At 48.4% G+C, this 17,818-nt stretch overlaps 2 protein-coding genes and 1 pseudogene across 2 annotated transcripts; 2 read left to right on the top strand and 1 right to left on the bottom strand.

Moving 5' to 3' along the window:
• Nucleotides 1-218: 218 nt before the first annotated feature.
• Cox7a1 (cytochrome c oxidase subunit 7A1) lies at nucleotides 219-1,801 on the top strand. The gene is made up of 4 exons (XM_076838465.1): nucleotides 219-327; nucleotides 950-1,036; nucleotides 1,149-1,233; nucleotides 1,678-1,801. Exons 1-4 carry the CDS (start codon nucleotides 313-315, stop codon nucleotides 1,731-1,733), a joined length of 243 nt encoding a protein of 80 aa, XP_076694580.1. The 5' UTR covers nucleotides 219-312; the 3' UTR covers nucleotides 1,734-1,801.
• A 622-nt stretch (nucleotides 1,802-2,423) lies between these two features.
• Capns1 (calpain small subunit 1) lies at nucleotides 2,424-12,166 on the bottom strand. The gene is made up of 11 exons (XM_076837736.2): nucleotides 12,080-12,166; nucleotides 10,989-11,200; nucleotides 9,936-9,969; nucleotides 9,545-9,634; nucleotides 9,319-9,376; nucleotides 9,157-9,221; nucleotides 6,513-6,581; nucleotides 6,333-6,411; nucleotides 6,097-6,213; nucleotides 3,164-3,222; nucleotides 2,424-2,981 (listed from the first exon to the last, which is right to left on the bottom strand). Exons 2-11 carry the CDS (start codon nucleotides 11,183-11,185, stop codon nucleotides 2,955-2,957), a joined length of 795 nt encoding a protein of 264 aa, XP_076693851.1. The 5' UTR covers nucleotides 11,186-11,200; nucleotides 12,080-12,166; the 3' UTR covers nucleotides 2,424-2,954.
• Nucleotides 12,156-17,153, top strand: LOC143383194 (ribosome maturation protein SBDS pseudogene; annotated as a pseudogene).
• Nucleotides 17,154-17,818: the final 665 nt, after the last annotated feature.

The raw sequence follows: 17,818 nt of genomic DNA on the forward strand, positions 1-17,818 counted from the left end.
GGCAAGGCTTTCCTCTCCTGTTGGACCCACAGAAATCCCGAGAAAGCAGATGGGTGCTTCCTTCACCGCGGGCCGGGCGTGCCTATTGGAAAATCCGATTTGCTGGGCTCCCCGCCCCCAGCGCAGCCCGGGCGGAGGTCACATCCTCAGCTGTCAAGAGCAGGGCGAGGCCTAGTCCCCAGCCAGCTGCCCCGCCGCGTACGCAGGGGGCGTGGCCTGGATTCCCCGGGAGGGGGAGGGCACCAGGGGGAGAGCACCCTGTGTCCTTGGGCGGAGAGGGGAGGTGACTCCAGCCGAAGAGGAGGACGCAGAATGAGGGCCTTGCGGGTGAGGGCCCCCACGGACTGGGCCGGAGCCCCCAACCCAGAAGCCCTTGCCATAACCCGCGACTCCTTAAACATTCCAAGATCTGGGGTCTTGGAACGTGAGCCCCCTTCAGGGTTTGGGACCCTCCTCCAAAACCCAATCTTCTGAGACAGCCAGGACCTCGAATATGGCCCAGATCCCCGGATTTAAACCTCCTTCATTCAGGATTCCCTTTGCATCACTGAGACCCCTACCCCTACTTGGGACTTCTTAGGCAACCTAGAAACGCCCGAGGGACCTAGTCTTGATATTCCCAGGACCTGGTTTCCTCCCTTGAATCTAGGAACTCCCACCCCTCATTATCTCAGGACTTGGATTTCCAGAACAGAGTCCCCTTTTTGTGTCCTCTTGCCTTCCAGGACCGTCCAGCCAGCCTTCTAACCTTAAGCCGTTCTCTCCAGGCACTAAGACTCTTCTTCCAGGCCTTTCTTGTTAGGCCCCTCCTTCCCTGCCCTCGCTGGCAGTTGAATCTTATTTTTAGGCCGCTTTAGGGATAGACTGGTCCCCAAGTACAGGCCTCACCAGCCCCATTTATGGATGACCCTCCAGCTGCCTCCAACCCATCCACCTGCTGTACCCTCAGGTCTCCCAGGCGTTGATTCGCTCCTTCAGCTCAACCACCAGGCACCACTTTCAGAACCGAGTGCCCGAGAAACAGAAACTCTTCCAGGTAGGCGGGGTGGGGAAGAGCCAGGGCTGCAGGCCTGGTCTCAGAGCAGGGCCTGGGGTTGAGGTCAGTGAGGCAGTCAGCATCTCTTCTCACTCCTCACTCCCACACTCAGGAGGACAATGACCTCCCAGTGCACTTGAAGGGCGGGGGAACTGACAACATCCTGTACCGACTGACTATGACGCTGACTCTGGGGGGTGAGTGCTGGGCTTAGCTGGTCCTGAGCTACCTGTGGAAAAGGGGGCTGGTTCCTGTTGGCATTTGGGCGAGGCCTTTGCTAGTGTCCGAGTTGGAGATTAGCAATCTGGGAAGGGGTCGAGTCCTCAGCTGGCCAGGTTTGGTGGATGGGACTGGAGTTGGGTTTGTCTCCGCAAAGGAGCTGGACTAGTGATGGGTCTGGGGCCCAGGTAGAAGCTGAGGACAAAGCCCCTTCTCTTGTCCTGATCAAGGCCTTCAGGGTGGGAGGTGGGGAGTAGGGTGGGGTTCCACCAGGGGTCCTGTTTGGAGAGGGAGCTGACATCTGAACTGGGGCTGGGATCCAGGATGGTGTTGGGGAACCTGTAGGGGGGCTTAAAAGTGGGAGATGAGGTCTGGAGGGGAGATTAGGGTCTCACTCTGTATCCCCCATTCTCCCATCCCAGGCAGTGTCTACAGCTTGTACTGTCTTGGCTGGGCCTCCTTCCCCCACAAGAAGTGAGACCAAGAAGTTTGGAGGACCTAAGGGACTTGGATAAACATCAATAAATTGGCTTCTTGGGAACCAAATGCAGCTCTGGCCTCTTGTGTGTGTGTCCCAGCCCATCCTCCCACCAGCCAGGAATGTGTGCCCTGTGGACAGTCCATTACCCTGATCCCCATGCTGGACCAGGATGTTGCTGCTTCCCAGCTGTCTGCTGATGGCTTCAGACAGCACCCCTGGACTGATTTTCGGGGTTTGGGGACCTGAAATGGTATCTAGGGGCTTTGTAATCCAGATGGAAGCCTCTCGCCCTACAGAAACCCACTGAGGGAGGAAGCCACTGAGCACAGCCCATGACATAGTAAGAGGCAGAGGGAAGTGATGACAGAGACTGGCTCAAAGAAAAAAGCTGAAAGAGGAGCAAACATGACCCTGGGGGACAGAATCCAGAGGGCACTGACATCTGCTACAAGCTCAGGCTCTGGAAGGAGAAGCAGAGACTACTTGGGCTTTTGGGTCCCAGCCTCAGGCTCCATAGGGCCTGTGTGGGATTCTCTGCAAGAACCAGGCTCTGGGTGATATGCAGATCTTGAGGATAGGCATGGAGATAGACAAAACCACCCTATCCCACCTATCCTACTCCCAAAGACTTTCTCTTCCCCAGAGCCCAAGCCACCCCTCGACTCCCAGAACAGGAGGCAGATCGAATAGGGAGCAGCAACTGAGATACATTTATTTCCTCCTGGGCCTGGCAGGCTGTAAGCAGAATACAGGCAAAGGCACTGGGGTGTGCAGGCCTGCAATGGCCTGGAGTATTTGGCTGCTTGGGTGGTAATTTGAATGAGTGTGCCAGGGTGTGTGGGAACTGGAGTGATCTTCTCAGAACTGAGACAGGGCCTTGGGGCATGGAAGCCACTTGAGTATTTGGCTTGGCACAGATATAGGAAAGAGGTAATGGAGAGTGTGTGAGATGGGTGTGGTAGGGGTGGGGCGACCCTTGGGCAGAACATACTAGAATGTCTTAGAGCTGGGGTAACACTCAGGGTATGGCATGTTGGGGCATGGTGGGCCCTGGTTATTGCCGAAGAAACTGGGTTTCAAGGACTGGGTGAAGGAAAGGTCTGTGGGTAGCAGGACCTATGAAGAAGTGACTGCAGACAGGCTGGGCCTTGGGAGAAACCCAGGATCTGGGGTGGCTCCGATGGCGAGGCAGTAAGGGGACAGGTCTGGGATTGCCATTCAGGAATACATAGTCAGCTGTAGCCACTGGAGAGAGAAAGGCACAGAGTGAGGAGCAGGGAACCCCAGAATACCAGACCCCCTTCTCTGCCTATACTCAGGGATTGTCGGGAAAATAAGAAAGGGGGGGAAGAGTTCTGAGCTGGTATACAGGGCTCTGGTATACAGAGTCTCCCTTAGTACCCACACCTAAGGAAGGGGATTCTTACCTCCTGGATGTTCACCTGGATTTGTCCAGAGCCATCTCTGTCAAGAGATTTGAAGGCACCTGAAGGAGAAAGAAAGGATACTTTTATATGGGGGATGGGGAGATTAGGATAATGATATACTACTCAATGGGATGATAAAAAAGTCATAGCTGGCTCATTTACTCTGTGCCAAACATTGTGCAAAGTGTTTCTCATATATTAACTCATTGAATCCAATTCTGTGAGATAAGTGGTTAGTATTGGAGATTGAGCAGGGCCACTCTGCCACTGAGCTACATCCCGAATCCTTTTTTTTTTTTTTTAGGCAGGGACTCCCTATGTTGCCCAGGCTGGCCTCCTTCTTGCAATCCTCCTTCTTTAGTCTCCCCAGTCATGTACCATCAAGCCCAGTGATTGTCATTTAAAAATGAAGTACAGAGAAGTGAAGTGACATGCTCTGGGTCACAAAATAAGAAAGGGAAGAGGGCTGGGGATGTGGCTCAAGCGGTAGCGCGCTCGCCTGGCGTGCGTGCGGCCCGGGTTCGATCCTCAGCACCACATACAAACAAAGATGTTGTGTCCGCCGAAAACTAAAAAATAAATACTAAAATCCTCTCTCTTAAAAAAAAAAAAAAAGAAAGGGAAGAAATTGGGACTGGAACCCCAAGCCTCCCACTAACATCTATGCTCCATTCTCTCCAGTCTCCACCAACAGGATATTGGGGAGTCTCTGCAGACTCCAATTCCTGCCCCCAAAATCTGGTGTGATCCCCACTGCTGAAGCTGACTCTAGGCTCCTACCTACAGTTAAACTGATGCAAACATGGGCCACATTATCTCTTCCCCCACTCACATCACTCACAGCGTCACCAGGCAGGCATCTACACACATGGTGTCCTGGACACTGCACTCATCGCAGTTACTACTGGTCTTCTTGCTAGAAAATCCAAGGGCCATTTCTTGGGCTCTCTCGCTCTCTCTCTCTCTCTCTCTCTCTCTCTCTCTCTCTCTCGGTAGTACTGAGGACTGAACCCAGGGGCTCTCTACCACTGAGATAAATTATACTTTCAGCCTTTTATATTTCATTTTGAAACAGGCCTTGCTAAGTTGCCCAGGATGGTGTCCACTCCCTCTATCTTCTACTTTTTCTTTTTCAATCTTTTTTTTTTGGTACCAGGAATTGAACCCAGGGGCACTTAACCACTGAGCCACATCCCGAGTGAGCCCTTTTATTTTTTATTTTGAAAAGGTCTTCACTAAGTTGCTTAGGGCTTGACTAAATTGCTGAGATTAGCTTTGAGTTCATGATCCTCCTGCCCTGGCCTCCCGCATCACTGGGATTGCAGGCATGCACCACTGCACCTAGCCTCTTTCAATTCTTAATGCATTGTCTACCCTGGGCTCTTGGGAGGCCAAAGGATCTTCCTAAAGCCAAACCTGAGCCTGTCTCTCTCCTAAAACTTGTCAAAGCTCTCCAATGTCACTGGTAGAGTCTAGTCACCCCTGGACTTGGCATTCACAGCCCTGCATGGCCTGATCATGCCCCTTGCTCCTGCATCCTCTCACTCTATTCAGTTCAGATCTCAGACAGACCCAAGTTCAAATTCTGATTTTCCAACTTCCTAGCTGAGTGGCTGCAGTTATACAATTTTGCTTCCCTGAATCCTAGGTTCCTCCTCCATAAAATAAGGACAGTAGGGCTGGGGTTGTAGCTCAGTGGTAGAATACTTGCATAGCATATGTGAGGCACTGGGTTTGATCCTCAGCACCATCTAAAAAATAAATAAATAAAATAAAGTCAAACAACTAAAAATATTTACAAAAAAAATAATATGGGCTGGAGATGTGGCTCAAGTGGTAACGCGCTCGCCTGGCATGCGCGGGGTGCTGGGTTCGATCCTCAGCACCATATAAAATAAAAAATAAAGATGTGTCCACCGAAAATTGAAAAATAAATATTTAAAAAATTCTCTCTCTCTCTCTAAAAAAAAAAAAATAATAATAATAATAATAAGGATAATAATTTCTACTTCTACAGGAATGTCTTAAGGATTCAGTACATTAATGCTCATAAAAGGCTGGGTGTCACTGGGTACAGTGGCACGTAACTGTAATCCCAGTGGCTTGGGAGGCTAAGACAGGAGGATAGCGAATTCAAAGTCAGCCTCAGCAAAAAATGAGGTGCTAAGCAACTCAGTGAGACACTTTCTCTAAATAAAATACAAAAGAAAACCAGGGCTGGGGTTGTGGCTCAGTGGTCAAATGCCCCTAAGTTAAATCCTCAGTACCCGCCCTCCCCCCAAAAAAGGCTGGGTATAGCTCAGTGGTAAAGCATGTACTTAGTATGTGCAAGGTCCCAGGTTTGACTTCCAGTACCAAAAAAAAAAAAGAAAGAAAGAAAAGCAAGCCCTCATGACCTAGTCCCTACTTCCTACCGACCCTCCTATTCCCGTGTCCCCCTCAACTACCCGCTCTTCATCATGCTTTGAACTAAGAATCTACCAAAAAAGCACCCAAAGCACTATTTCCTCTTTCCCTTCAAAGCCTTTACACAGACTGTTTCCTTGGCTTGCAACACTGCTCCCTACTCTCTCACTACATTCATTTTTCTTCATCCCTCCCTTACTCCCGGGGGCTGTCTCAGGTACCTCCTCATTGTGAAAAGCACTCCCTGGGGCTACCCCCAAGCACAATCTGACCACACTCTCCCCTGAGCTTCCCCTCATAATCCTGATCACTCTGAAAAGGCGCCCCATCCCAGCAGTACCAGTCTCAACTGTCACTGCTTGTGGCTTACTAGTGGAATATAAGCTGTGTAAGGACAGGAACTGGGGCTGTTTCCATCACTGCTCTGCCCCTACCACTGCACAGCTCAAAGTCAGGCTTAGAGGAAACTTTGGAGAACAGACCTTGAACAAATCCCTGCCCGAGAAGAGAGCTGGAGTGTTACTCACGGAACATGGCATCCAGCCTGACCAAGCAGCTGATGAAGTTGTCAAAATCCATGTTTCCTTCCTCATCAGAGTAGCGCCGGATGATCATGTTGTAGAGATGATCATTCAGGCGGAATCCTGAAAATGGTTCAGTCTCTTAGGTGTGAAGGCCATGTGGCCCAACCTACTCTAATTCCCAGGATTCAACTACCTCATCAATCCCACCTCCAACACCACCATGTTCCTGGTGGCCCTACCTGCTGCCTCAAAGGCCCCTGGGAGTTCAGAGCTGCAGATGGTCCCTGATCTGTCAAAGTCAAACTGTTTGTATATGGCCTGTGGAGATAGGATAGGGTCTGATTGAGCATCATGGGACATGGTGCTTCCATGGATTGGGGGTCTTGGGTGCTAGGAAATTTCAAAAGACTGCCACTCACCTGCCACTTTTTTATGTTGTTCCACAGATACTTAAATTCCTCGAAGCCCAGCTTGCCTGTGGTGTCACTCTGGCAAGAGGTTGTTAAGAACACCATGACAGCTGTACATAGATATACATACTATATGCCCTAGACACATGACAATATTATAAATTCAGGAACCTGGACTAAAATGTCAGCTCCCATTCAACATCCATCATGTCACATGGGGTGTGGTTTTATTTTTCATTTTATCTACACATCTTTCTCTCTCTCTCTCTCTCTCTCTTTTTTTTGGTGACTCTGTGTGTGTGTGTATATGTATGTGTGTGTGTGTGTGTGTGCGTGCGCGCGCGCGTGCACACGCGTGATATTAGGGATTAGACCCAAGGGCACTTTACCATTGAGCTATATCCCAAAGACTCTCTTTTAACATAACCATGGGATATTATATTGTGCTTCTTCAAATTACGAATTCTTCACCTAAAAAGAATTATGTCCTCATTTATCTATATGATCGACATCATGCTATGGCGTGTCAATGCCAAACCATCAGTTTTCAGATTAGGATCTGTGGAGGAACAGGTTGAAGATCAGAGGCCAGAGATCACAGCCACCCTATGCCCTCATGTATGGTAGGCAAACACTAGACCGACCACTGATGTATATCCCTAGCACTCTCTGTCCCATTTCCCCCCAGTACTAAGATCAAGCCAGGCAAATGCTCTACCATTGAGCCACATCCCCAGCCTTTTACATTTTATTTTGAGATAGGGTCTCCCTAAGATGCCCAGGCTAGCCTGAACTTGGAATCTCCTGCCTACCTCCTGAGTCACTGGGATTATAGGTGTGTGCCACTGTGCCTGGTTTATAAAATTTTAGATAGTACCTTGATTTAATATGTGTTAGGACATGTAAAAAACAGGCATGGTAGCGCATGCCTGTAATCCCAAAACTCAGGAGGCTGAGGCACAAGGATCATGAGTTCAAGCCAACTTCAGCAATTTAGCGAGGCACTCAGTAATTTAGCAAGACCCTGTCTCAAAATATTAAAAAAGGGCCGGGGATACAGCCCAGTGGTAAAATGCCCCTGGGCTCAATCCCTAGTACCAAAAAACAGAAATAAAAAACCCCTAGTATCTTAAAATTTTAAGGAACTAAGGTTATAACAAGTATCTGTTAGGAATGTAGCTCAATGGTAGAGCACTTGCCAAGCATGTGTGAGGCCCTGGGTTCACTCCCCAGTCTCTCTCTCTCTCTCTCTCTCTCTCTCTCTCACACACACACACACACACCCCCCCCAAAAACTGAATGAGATATTGATATAAAGCCCTTAGCCTGGCATTTAATAAATTCTCAAATAACAACAATGGTTAAGACTTATTAAGTTACTTAGTATATTCCAGATATTGTGGTAAGCTATTCAGGAACATCACTTTTCTCACTAAGTCCTCAGAACCCTAGCCCTACCTGGATTACTTCCAGAGAAGAAAACAGATTCAAAACTGAAAAGTCAGAGTCAGAACACAGTAACAGCTGATGGGATTGAACCCAGAAGGGCTTTACCATTGAACTATGCCCCCAATCCTTTTATTTATTTTGAGTCAGTGTCTCACTAAATTGCTGAAGCTGGCCTTGAATTTATAATCCTCCTACCTCAGCCTCTGGTGTAGTTCGGTTTACAGATATGCACTACTGTGCCCATTTTGCAGGCAGGAAAACTAAGGCACAGAGAGGGTCAGGAACTTGCTAAGAAGTAGAGCTGGTATTGTTTCACCCTATGGAATATATGTATGATCATGATGTGAATTCATATTTCTATATTGCCCTATGTTCTAGGTGTGCCTGTACCCAAGATCAGCTAGTGACTGGCCCATGTGTGGTCATATATTTTTTTGTTGGTTTGTTTTTGTAGTGCTGAAGATTGAATCCAGGGACTCATGTATGGTAAGAAAGCACTGTACCACTGAGTTACATCACTAGCCCACATGCATTTCTGTGTATATGCCTTCATATACCACATCATATGTGGTATATGGCATGTGTTGTGAATTTACGTACATGTAAGTGTTATCAGCTTGGATTCTCAAGCTCAAAAGTCCTGTGTCCAAATTCCTATTCTCTCATTTACTCTTCTTTATAACTTCAGACAAATGTTTGCTTCTCTTTGAGCCTCAGTTTCCTTACTTATAAAATGTAGTATAATAATTTCCCCATCCACCAGGGTGTCTGTGAGGTGCAGACCATTAACCTAAGTGCCAGGTGACATTATTTATTGCTACGTGTCTCTGGGGTATTTTCTGATATATGAAAGTTCATGTCACTGGGTATGAAAGCTGTCCCAAACATACTCTCAGAAAATTCCCCTTAACCCAGGCCTGGTGATGCACACCTGTAATTTCAGCAACTCAGGAGGCTGAGGCAAGAGGATTATAAGTTCAAGGCCATCTCAGCAACTTAGTGAAGCTCAAAGCAGCTTAGCAAGACCCTGTCTCAAAAAATGCAAAAGGTTGGATGTAGCTCAGTGGTAAAGAATCCCTGGGTTCAAGAAAGAAAGAAAGAAAGGGTAGGGGAGAGAAGGAGAGAGAAAAAAAAAGGAAAGAAAGAGAGAAAAGAAATTCCCTCTTTTTCCATGTCCTTCCCTAGTCTGAGCCCAAAAGGATACATCCATCACAGCCACCATGCTTCGACATGTGTCAATGCCAAAACCATCAGTTTTCAAATCAGGGTCTGTGGGGAACATGCTAAAGATTAGAGGCCACAGATCACAGCCACCCCAGCACCTAGGCCTCTAAACCTGCCCCATGCATTGACCCTGGACACTCACGGCGGGTCACGATCTTGTTGAGAATGTTCATGAGTTCCGTGGCACTGACCTCCATATCCTGAGGGCAGAAATTAGGGGCACGTCAGGGGAAGAATGAAAGGGGTCTGGATGGGTTATGAAGGAGAACGAGAACTTTGGGATTGTCAATCAAATATATGTGTACAAGAAGAGTCCAAGGGAAAGACATGGAAGGATTAGGACAGAGCCGGGTCCCCAGGTTACTTACATCTCCAGCCAGTTGGGCAAAGAGTTTCCGGAACTGCCGGACCTCCTCACTCTCGTTGGCCTCAATGTTGGAGTAATGGGTGCGCGGGGGCTGCAGAGGGAGAAGATCTCAGAGGAGATATGGGGAAGGGTACCTTGGCTCCCCATACCCAAGCACTGATGGTGAGAAAGTGAGTGGGCCAGGCAGCCTAAAGATCAGAGGACAAGCAGTGGTTAGTGAACAGGAAGTATATGTGGCACGGCTGAAACCCATGGCTAGTTTGGGGACTTGGCAAGGGAGGGACTTAATGACAGAGAAATTTCATAAGAGGGGGAGGGGAGGCTTATTTATAGGAACAGGGATGGAAAAAGCCCAGAAGAAGCGGGGTCTCTGGTTGTGGAGGGCCGCTTACCGGAGGCTCGGGGTTGTACTGTGCAGCCGCCTCGCTAAGAGGAGACAAGAAGGAGTTAGTGCGGGGGGCGGGGCCTCCAACGGGCAAAGCCCTCAGAATCTCCAACGCCAACCCCCGAAATCCCAACCTCCCACCCGCCTTACCTGGTCCCTTCATCTTCATCTGTTCCTGTCTTCACCTATCCCAATCCACAGATCCCTAGTTCTGCCTCTCCTCTCACTCCATCAGGCCAGCCACATCCCACAGTCCCACCCCCACGTGGAATCCATTCCTGCCAAGGCACATCCATCCAATGGCAGATGTCAGAATCATCTTGGTCCCACTCAATTATCAACCTGAAATCCTGCCCACTTCATTCACAACACCCCTTCAAAGACTCTTTTCACAAAGGCTCTGCCCCTGCTTCCCAGGGCTTAATCCTCCTCAGGTCCTATCTTCCCAGGACCCTTCTCCATCACTTTTGAATGTCTGTTTTCCCAGCATCCTAACCCAGATCCGTTAGGCTCTGTCGCTTTGAGAGGTCACTGCTTGTTGATGAAGGCTAATTAGGCATCAACAGACAACCTGCCCCACCCTGCCAGGGCATTTTTCTCTGTGAATGCAACCAGTTCTCTAACAGGCCCAGCTCCTTCTTGGCCATTTCCCCTATTCCATTAGATCCTGACCTCTCCTGGGCCCACTAACTCACCTAGGACAGCAGATTTTACCTATGTCAAGTACCGCCCCTACTAAGTGTCATCCAGACTCATTGGTTTTCCTCTAGAACTTTAATTTCAAGATTATCTAATAAATGCTGCGCCGTCCATTAAGTCCTCCCCTCCCCCACCAGCAACAGACCGGCCCCCTTAGAGCCCACAAGTATTGACCCCCATAAGGGAACTACGCCCATGACAAGCCCCACTCCCACAAGGTGACATCAGCCTCATTAGGGCCCTCTTCTTAAGGCCATCTTTCTGCCCAGGCCAGCCCACCCTAATTCAAGCGCCCGGACCACTCTCCAGGTTTATCCCATTCTATTCGTGTTGGACCACGCCCCTCCAGACCCCGCCTCACCTGATAGCGCTAATGACTCCGCCCAAGATGCGCATGGCAGTTCCACCGCCTCCACCTCCTCCTCCTCCGCCGCCGCCGCCGCCCCCGGCGCCGCTGATCAGGCCTCCGAGCACATTCCCCAGGCCCCCACCTAGGCCCCCGCCTCCTCCTCCGCCGCCGCCGCCTCCGCCTTTCAAGAACGAGTTAACCAGGAACATGACTGCGACTGGCTCCTGAAGGGGAGAAGGGGGTCAGGTAGCTGCCTCGCCCCTGAATCCTCCCTCTCCCACAAAAATACGCATTTCCGGCTGCAGTTCCTAGGAGAAGAATCTGAGGCCTCGGGGTGGAGACCGATCCTAAGGGGTCTGGGCTTCTGACAGAGGGTGGTTTTCCTTTGGGTGGGGTAGGGAGGAAGAAGGGTCAGGTTTGAAGCCGTGGGTCTAAAAGGTACCTGTCGAGCTTGAGGGACTTTGGGTTGAGTGCGTGTATAGACATCGTTAAGGGGATGGGCACAGGTCTGCCGCGGGGTCTCCAGATGGCGTCCCCTGGTGGTGGCAGTGGTACCCGGTGTGTCTGGGCGTTCGAATCTGAGATCCAGAGCCCCGGAATTGAACCTGGGGGTCTTCGGCGAGTCGAGCTCGCGGATCGGGGACCCTTGGCCCGGAGGCCACCGGGGGCGAGGGTTTAGGAAATTCCGAAAGTGGCTTTGTGCAATTGGTTACTCTCGGCAACGGGACTACAAAGTCACCCTGGGTCTGAGGGTTCGCGTCCGAAGTCAGAGCTGTGAGTCTCGAGGCCCGGGATATCAAGATCCGCACTGGAACTGGGGGCATGGATCCTAGACCGTGGTCTGGACGCCCCAAGGGAGAATTTAAGGGGTGCACCTCAAACCTATGGGCTTGTATTTTAGATCCTGAGACCGAGGATGGGGAGGAGTCCGCCGGACGGGAAAATGAGGATAGATCAGGCCTAGGGGTTGGAATCTGAGATAATGGGTCCTCGGGCCCCTGAAGCCGGGGCTTTAGGGTCTCGCTGGGTCTGGGGGCTGCTGAACTCAGAATTGCAGTATGCAGGGGTGGGGGTCTGGGCCCGGCGGTCACCGCCTCACTTACAAGTCCGGCGGTCGGGTAGTCTGTGGTCTGCTACTCCCGGGCCTCCCGCTGCGTCCGGCTCCGGAGGGCGGGGCCCATGACTCAGGCCGCAGCTTTCGCCGTAGACACTGCTAGGCGCCAGGGCGTCATCCGCGCGGTCCTAGAGCCGGCATTGAAAACTGCGCCTGCGCGCGGCGGCCTCGCCCTAAGGTAACGGGCTGCCCTGCAGTAGCTCAGCCCAGCAGGTTTCCCGTGCTGAGGTTCAAACCTCGCCCAGACAGGTGCTGAGCCTTCTCTCACTGCTCAGCGTGAACGAACTGGAGCTCCAAGGTAACCTTCCCCGCGTCCTGTGAATTTTCGCCCCGAGGCCTGACTTCACTCGTTCAGTCCGTTCCAAAAGAGGCACAACAAGTAGCCCCTATCCTGACTTTTTTGCGACAAACAGCACCTAGAGGCCCCCAGTTTTGTTTGGCTCGCAAGCTGGGGACAGACACTCGCAACTGTGGCAAGGGCAAAGGCAGACTGAATTTTGCTGCTCCGTGGATCTCCATTTTTTTTCTTTTTTTTCCCCGTGAATGACACTAAAGTGTCGCCTTCAGTCTGACAGTCTCTAAAGAAAGCTCGGATACAGGAAGGCCTTTGGCCTTGGCCAGTTTTCTGAGTACATATGTTCCAAGGACCCTGAAGGTACATTTGAGACTACAACTGATGCCTTTATTTATTTATTTATTTATTTTATTTTTTATTAAGCTGGGAATTGAACCCAGGGGGGCTCTACTACTGAGCTATATCCCCACCCACTCCTTTTTTTGTTTTTTTTTGTTTTTGTTTTTGTTTTTGTTTTTTTGGTACCGGAGATTGAACTCAGGTGCACTCCACCACTGAGCCACATCCCCAGTCCTATTTTATATTTTATTTAGAGACAGGGTCTCGCTCAGTTGCTCAGCGTCTCGCCCTTTCTGAAACTAGCTTTGAACACAGGATCCTGCTGTCTCCGTTTCCAGAGCCGTTGGGATTACAGGTGTGCTCCAGCTACCGGCCCTTTTTACTTTTTATTTTGAGTAGGGTCTCACTAAATTGCTTAGGGCCTCCGTACATTACAGAGGCTGGCTTTGAACTTGGATCCTCCTGCCTCAGTTTCCTGAGTCTCTGGGAATACTGGCATGGGCTAGTGCTACTGGCTGATGTCGCCTTTAGAGGCCTTTTTGCCCTACAATTTGGACCTCCAACTTATGTGTGCCCAGTTATTTTTCTGGGTTCCTCAGCAGTCTATATGGCACTTAGACTGTCTCCTGAAGGTTGGGTAGGTTTCAATTTGAACTTTGGCTTAACCCTATAATAACTGTGCAACCCCAAAACTGACTTGATGCCTCTGAACAATCAATTCATCTGTGAAATGGGAGCATGGGTTGCTACTTCCACTCTAGTAGGCCCCTATCAGAATTAAGTGATAAACATAGAAAATGACAGCTGTTAGCCTGTGTGTGCCCATGCTGTTCCTGTAACCTAGAGCCCAGTTGGACTCCCAGCTGGTTGACTCTTGCTCATCCTTAAATAATACTGACAAAAACAAACAACTGGCCAGGTGCAGTGGTGCAAGCCTGTAATCCCAGTGGTTGAGGAGGCTGAAACAGGAGGATCACAACAAGTTCAAAGCCAGCCTCAGCAACAGTGAGGTGCTGAGCACCTCAGTGAGACCCTGTCTCTAAATAACACAAACTAGTGCTGGGGATGTGGCTCAGTGGCTGAGTGCCCCTAGATTCAATCCCTGATACCCCCCTCAAAACAAACAAACAACTGACTAGCACTCTTGTAAGCATTTCATGTATATTAGCTTGTTTGTCCTCACAGTAGTCCTATAGGATGGATGCTATTTATTATCCCCATTTTACAGATAAGTAAACTGAGGTTAAACCCAAATAGCTAGGCTCCATAGCCTGTATCTTTAACCACTACCTTTATGCAATGACTCTTCAATAATATAATTAATACAATAATAGTTCAAATAACAAGATCACAGAACACAGACTGCAGTTGCAGCTAATGCTTCCTGAGGCTTGCTGGGGCGAAGCCAAGGCAACTGCTATGCAAGCTTTCAAGCTTTTTGTATGAGTCAAGATGTAACAGGAGAGAAAATGGAGGCTCTGAAAGGCAGGTCACAGAGGGTGGCAGGACCAGGTCTAATCCTGGGCTTGGCTGATGATAAATCTTTTGGTGATGACTAATCTGGATTTCCTTCTCACCACACCCCTCCCTGGCAGACAGAGCAGCTTTAGTCCTCTGTCTTGTCCTTAGGCTCTGTTACTTCTTGTTGCCAGGCCTTTGCACTGCTGTGCCCACTGCCTGGAGCCCTCCTTTTGTCTCTGTGCCCCTCCTTAAGACTAGATGAGGCTGTCAGTTTTATGATCTCAGAACTAATTGCACTTTCTCATAGCAGTCACTATCCAGGACAGTTACGTTCTCTAGTTCTGTCTTCCTGATTTTTTCCAATTTTTTTTTTTTTTTTTGGTGCATTATATTTATACTGTCTCCTTGATTTCTTAATCCTGGGCATCCCCAAGCCTTAGGTTTTGGTCTTCCTGTCTGTCCCACTCAAGCCATAAATTACTCTGTCTTGAGGCTATCAACATCCAAATTTCCATCTTCAGCCCAAACACAGCCTCTGAACTCCAGACTCCTACATCCTTCATCCTGGGGCAGTGTAGGTTCTCAGGCTTCACACATCCTAAACTGAGCTCCTGACCTTTCTCCCAAACCCACTCTTTCCTAAATCAACAGTATCTCTTCCAGTTTGAGGTCAAACATCACTGGGTCTCCTTCGACTTCTTTATACCCACTAGTTTACATTCTGTCACAGCCATTCTGCCTTTCCAAAACCCACAGAAGCAGCCAGGCTTGCTGGTGCAAGCCTGTAATCCCAGTGGCTCAGGAAGCTGAGACTGGAGGATCGAGAGTTCAAAGCCAGCCTCAGCAAAGCGAGGCGCTAAGCAACTCAGTGAGACCCTGTCTCTAAATAAAATACAAAATAGGGCTGGGGATGTGGCTTAGTGGTAGAGTGCCCCTGAGTTCAATCCCTGGTGTTCCCCCCTCCCCCCCAAAAAAAAAAAAACCCACTGAAGCATTAAATGGTGGAAGAACCAAGGTGGAAGGTTGGTAAAGATATGCACATTTATGTTTAGTCAGGCTTGAGGGCCAAAGTTATGCGGTAAATCTGGTTCTTCAGGTTCATTGGCATCCTCATGGCACCAGGGACCAGAGCTTTGGGGAACAGTTTCCCTTTGGCTTCTGTTCTAAGCATAATTGCCTGTAGTAAGCTAAGATAGAGAAATAAAAAACTATTTAGCGGAGCAATGACTAAGTCTCCTTCACACTTTTCAATTTTAGCTGGGCTGTAATCCCAACAGCTCAGGAGGCTGAGGCAGGAGGATAGCAAGTAAAAGCCAGTCTCAGCAATTTAGCAAGACCCTGTCTTAAATTAAAAATGGTTTAGGGGCTGGGGATGTGGCTCAGGTGGTAGCGTGCTCGCCTGGCATGCGTGCAGCCGGGGTTCAATCCTCAGCACCACATACAAAACAAAGATGTTGTGTCCGCCGCTAACTAAAAAATAAATATTGAAAAATTCTCTCTCTCTCTCTCTCTCCCTCTCTCACTCTATCTTTAAAAAAAAAAATGGTTTGGGGATGTGACTCAGTGGTTAAATGCCTGTAGGTTCAATCCCTGGTGAAAAAAAAAAATACATATAAAATCTGGATGAGATGTTATGTTGCCTGAGATTTGATTTAAATAATGGGGTTAGGAGGAATGAACAAAATAAGATTGGCCATATGTTGACATTTACTGAAACTGGGTTATGGGTATTGGAAAGACCCATTCCTTGCTGGGCCAGGTGGTCCAAGTTTGTAACTCCAGTAACTCTCAAGCTGGGGTAGGAGGATCTCAAGTTAGTTCAAGGCCAGTCTCAACTATTTAGTGGGACCCTGTCTCAAAATAAAAAAGGGCTGGACATGATGGCTTGGCCTGTAATCCCAGAGAGGCTGAGACAGGGGGATCCCGAGTTCAAATCCAGCCTCAACAATGGCGAGTCGTTAAGCAATTCATTGAGACTCTGTCTCTAAAAAAAATAAAAATAAAAAATATAATAAAAAAATAGGGCTGGGGATGCAGCTCAGTGGTCGAATGCTCCTGAGTTCAATCCCTGGTGCCCACACACACACAAAAGGGGTGGGGATGGGGATGTATGTAAAGAGGTTAAAGTGCCCCTGGGTTCAATCCCCTGTACCAAAATAAATAAAACTTGTTCTAAAACGTCTCCATTGTGAAGGAGAATCAAGAGGGAAATGGGGCCTGTGTGATTGTGAGCGGCCGATATGTCCATCCTCACCCCACCAACCAAATCCGCCTGACCAACGTGGCAGTAGTTCTCTATAAGCGCTCAGGTAAGTGCTTTGAGATCGCCTGCTTCAAGAACAAGGTTCAGGCGCGCAACAGCGTGGAAAAAGACCTTGGATGATATCCTGCAAACCTACTGAGTGTTTGTAAATGTTTCTAAAGGTCAGGTTGCAAAGAAGGAAGATCTCATTAGTGCATTTGGAACATATGACCAAACTGAAATCTGTAAGCAGATTTTGACTAACAGAGAGGTTCAGATATCAGATAAAGGCACACACAGCTGGAGCAGATGTTTAGGGATACTGTGGCAGACAAATGTGTCAACCCAGAAACAAAGAGGCCATACACCCTTATCCTTGTTGAGAGAGGTATGAAGGACATCCACTATTCAGTCAAACTCAGCAAGAGTACGGAATAGCAGGCTTTGTAAGTGATAAAGTAGCTGAAGGGGGAAATGAAGATCAAACGTGTGGACAGGAGGCTTTGGTTCATTCCAGTGAATGAAGGGAAGAAGCTGAAGGAAAAGCTCAAGTCGTTGATCAAGGTTATAGAAAGCAAGACTAGAGCCAGCGGCTAGAAATTGTGTCTTATTGACCCAGGCTGCTTCTGAGAAATTGGTGAGCTAATAAAAAAGGAAAGAAACGGGAAAGGTTCTTTGGAAGTACTCAAATTGAAAGATGTGGAAGAAGGAGATGAGAAAATTTGAAAGTCATCAGTGTCTTCAGCTATGAAACACTAAAGCAAATGTTTTTGTTTCCAATGGCACTATTTTCTGTGATTTGCCAAAAAAAAAAAAAAAAAAAAGGCACAATTTGACATTTCTGTCTTGTGTTAATATGTACATAAAAAGACTTCCTACATGAGGATAATGTGGGAATCATTTTGTTTTAATTTTAAATTGGGGGCTGGGGATGTGGCTCAAGCAGTAGCGCGCTCGTCTGTTGTGCGTGCGGCCCGGTTCGATCCTCAGCACCACATACAAACAAAGATGTTGTGTCCGCCAAGAACTAAGAAAAATAAATAAATATTAAAAAATTCTCTCTCTCTCTCTCTCTCTCTCTCTCTCTCTCTTTCCCCCACTCTCTCTCTTTAAAAAAAAAAAAAATTTAAATTGGTATTCCAAACAAAAATGAAAACTCAAAAGTACCAAGTCCAGGGGCTGGGGTTGTGGCTCAGGGATAGAATGCTGGGCTAGCCAGCAAGGCGCTGGCTTCGATCCTCAGCACCACATAAAAATAAATAAAATAAAGGTATTGTGTCCAACTACAACAACTAAAAAAGAAATATTAAAAAAAAAAAAAAGTTCCAAGTCCAGAGTATCATTTTGCTGCTGTCTGAGGCCTTTATTACTTTCCAAAATGAAAGCTACTT

The sequence above is a fragment of the Callospermophilus lateralis genome, chromosome 18 (assembly GCF_048772815.1).
Source record: "Callospermophilus lateralis isolate mCalLat2 chromosome 18, mCalLat2.hap1, whole genome shotgun sequence".
Taxonomy (NCBI): Eukaryota; Metazoa; Chordata; class Mammalia; order Rodentia; family Sciuridae; genus Callospermophilus; species Callospermophilus lateralis.

Bases quoted from the DNA above. Each gene is read 5' to 3' on its own strand.
- Capns1 (XM_076837736.2), bottom strand. From the start codon at position 11,185: ATGTTCCTGGTTAACTCGTTCTTGAAAGGCGGAGGCGGCGGCGGCGGA. The intron at 9,377-9,544 runs GTAAGTAACCTG...TTCTGCCCTCAG, and splicing joins TTGCCCAACTGGCTGGAGAT to GATATGGAGGTCAGTGCCAC. The intron at 3,223-6,096 runs GTGAGTAACACT...TTTCTCCTTCAG, and splicing joins CAGGCTGGATGCCATGTTCC to GTGCCTTCAAATCTCTTGAC.
- Cox7a1 (XM_076838465.1), top strand. The intron at 1,037-1,148 runs GTAGGCGGGGTG...TCCCACACTCAG, and splicing joins AGAAACAGAAACTCTTCCAG to GAGGACAATGACCTCCCAGT. The intron at 1,234-1,677 runs GTGAGTGCTGGG...CTCCCATCCCAG, and splicing joins TATGACGCTGACTCTGGGGG to GCAGTGTCTACAGCTTGTAC.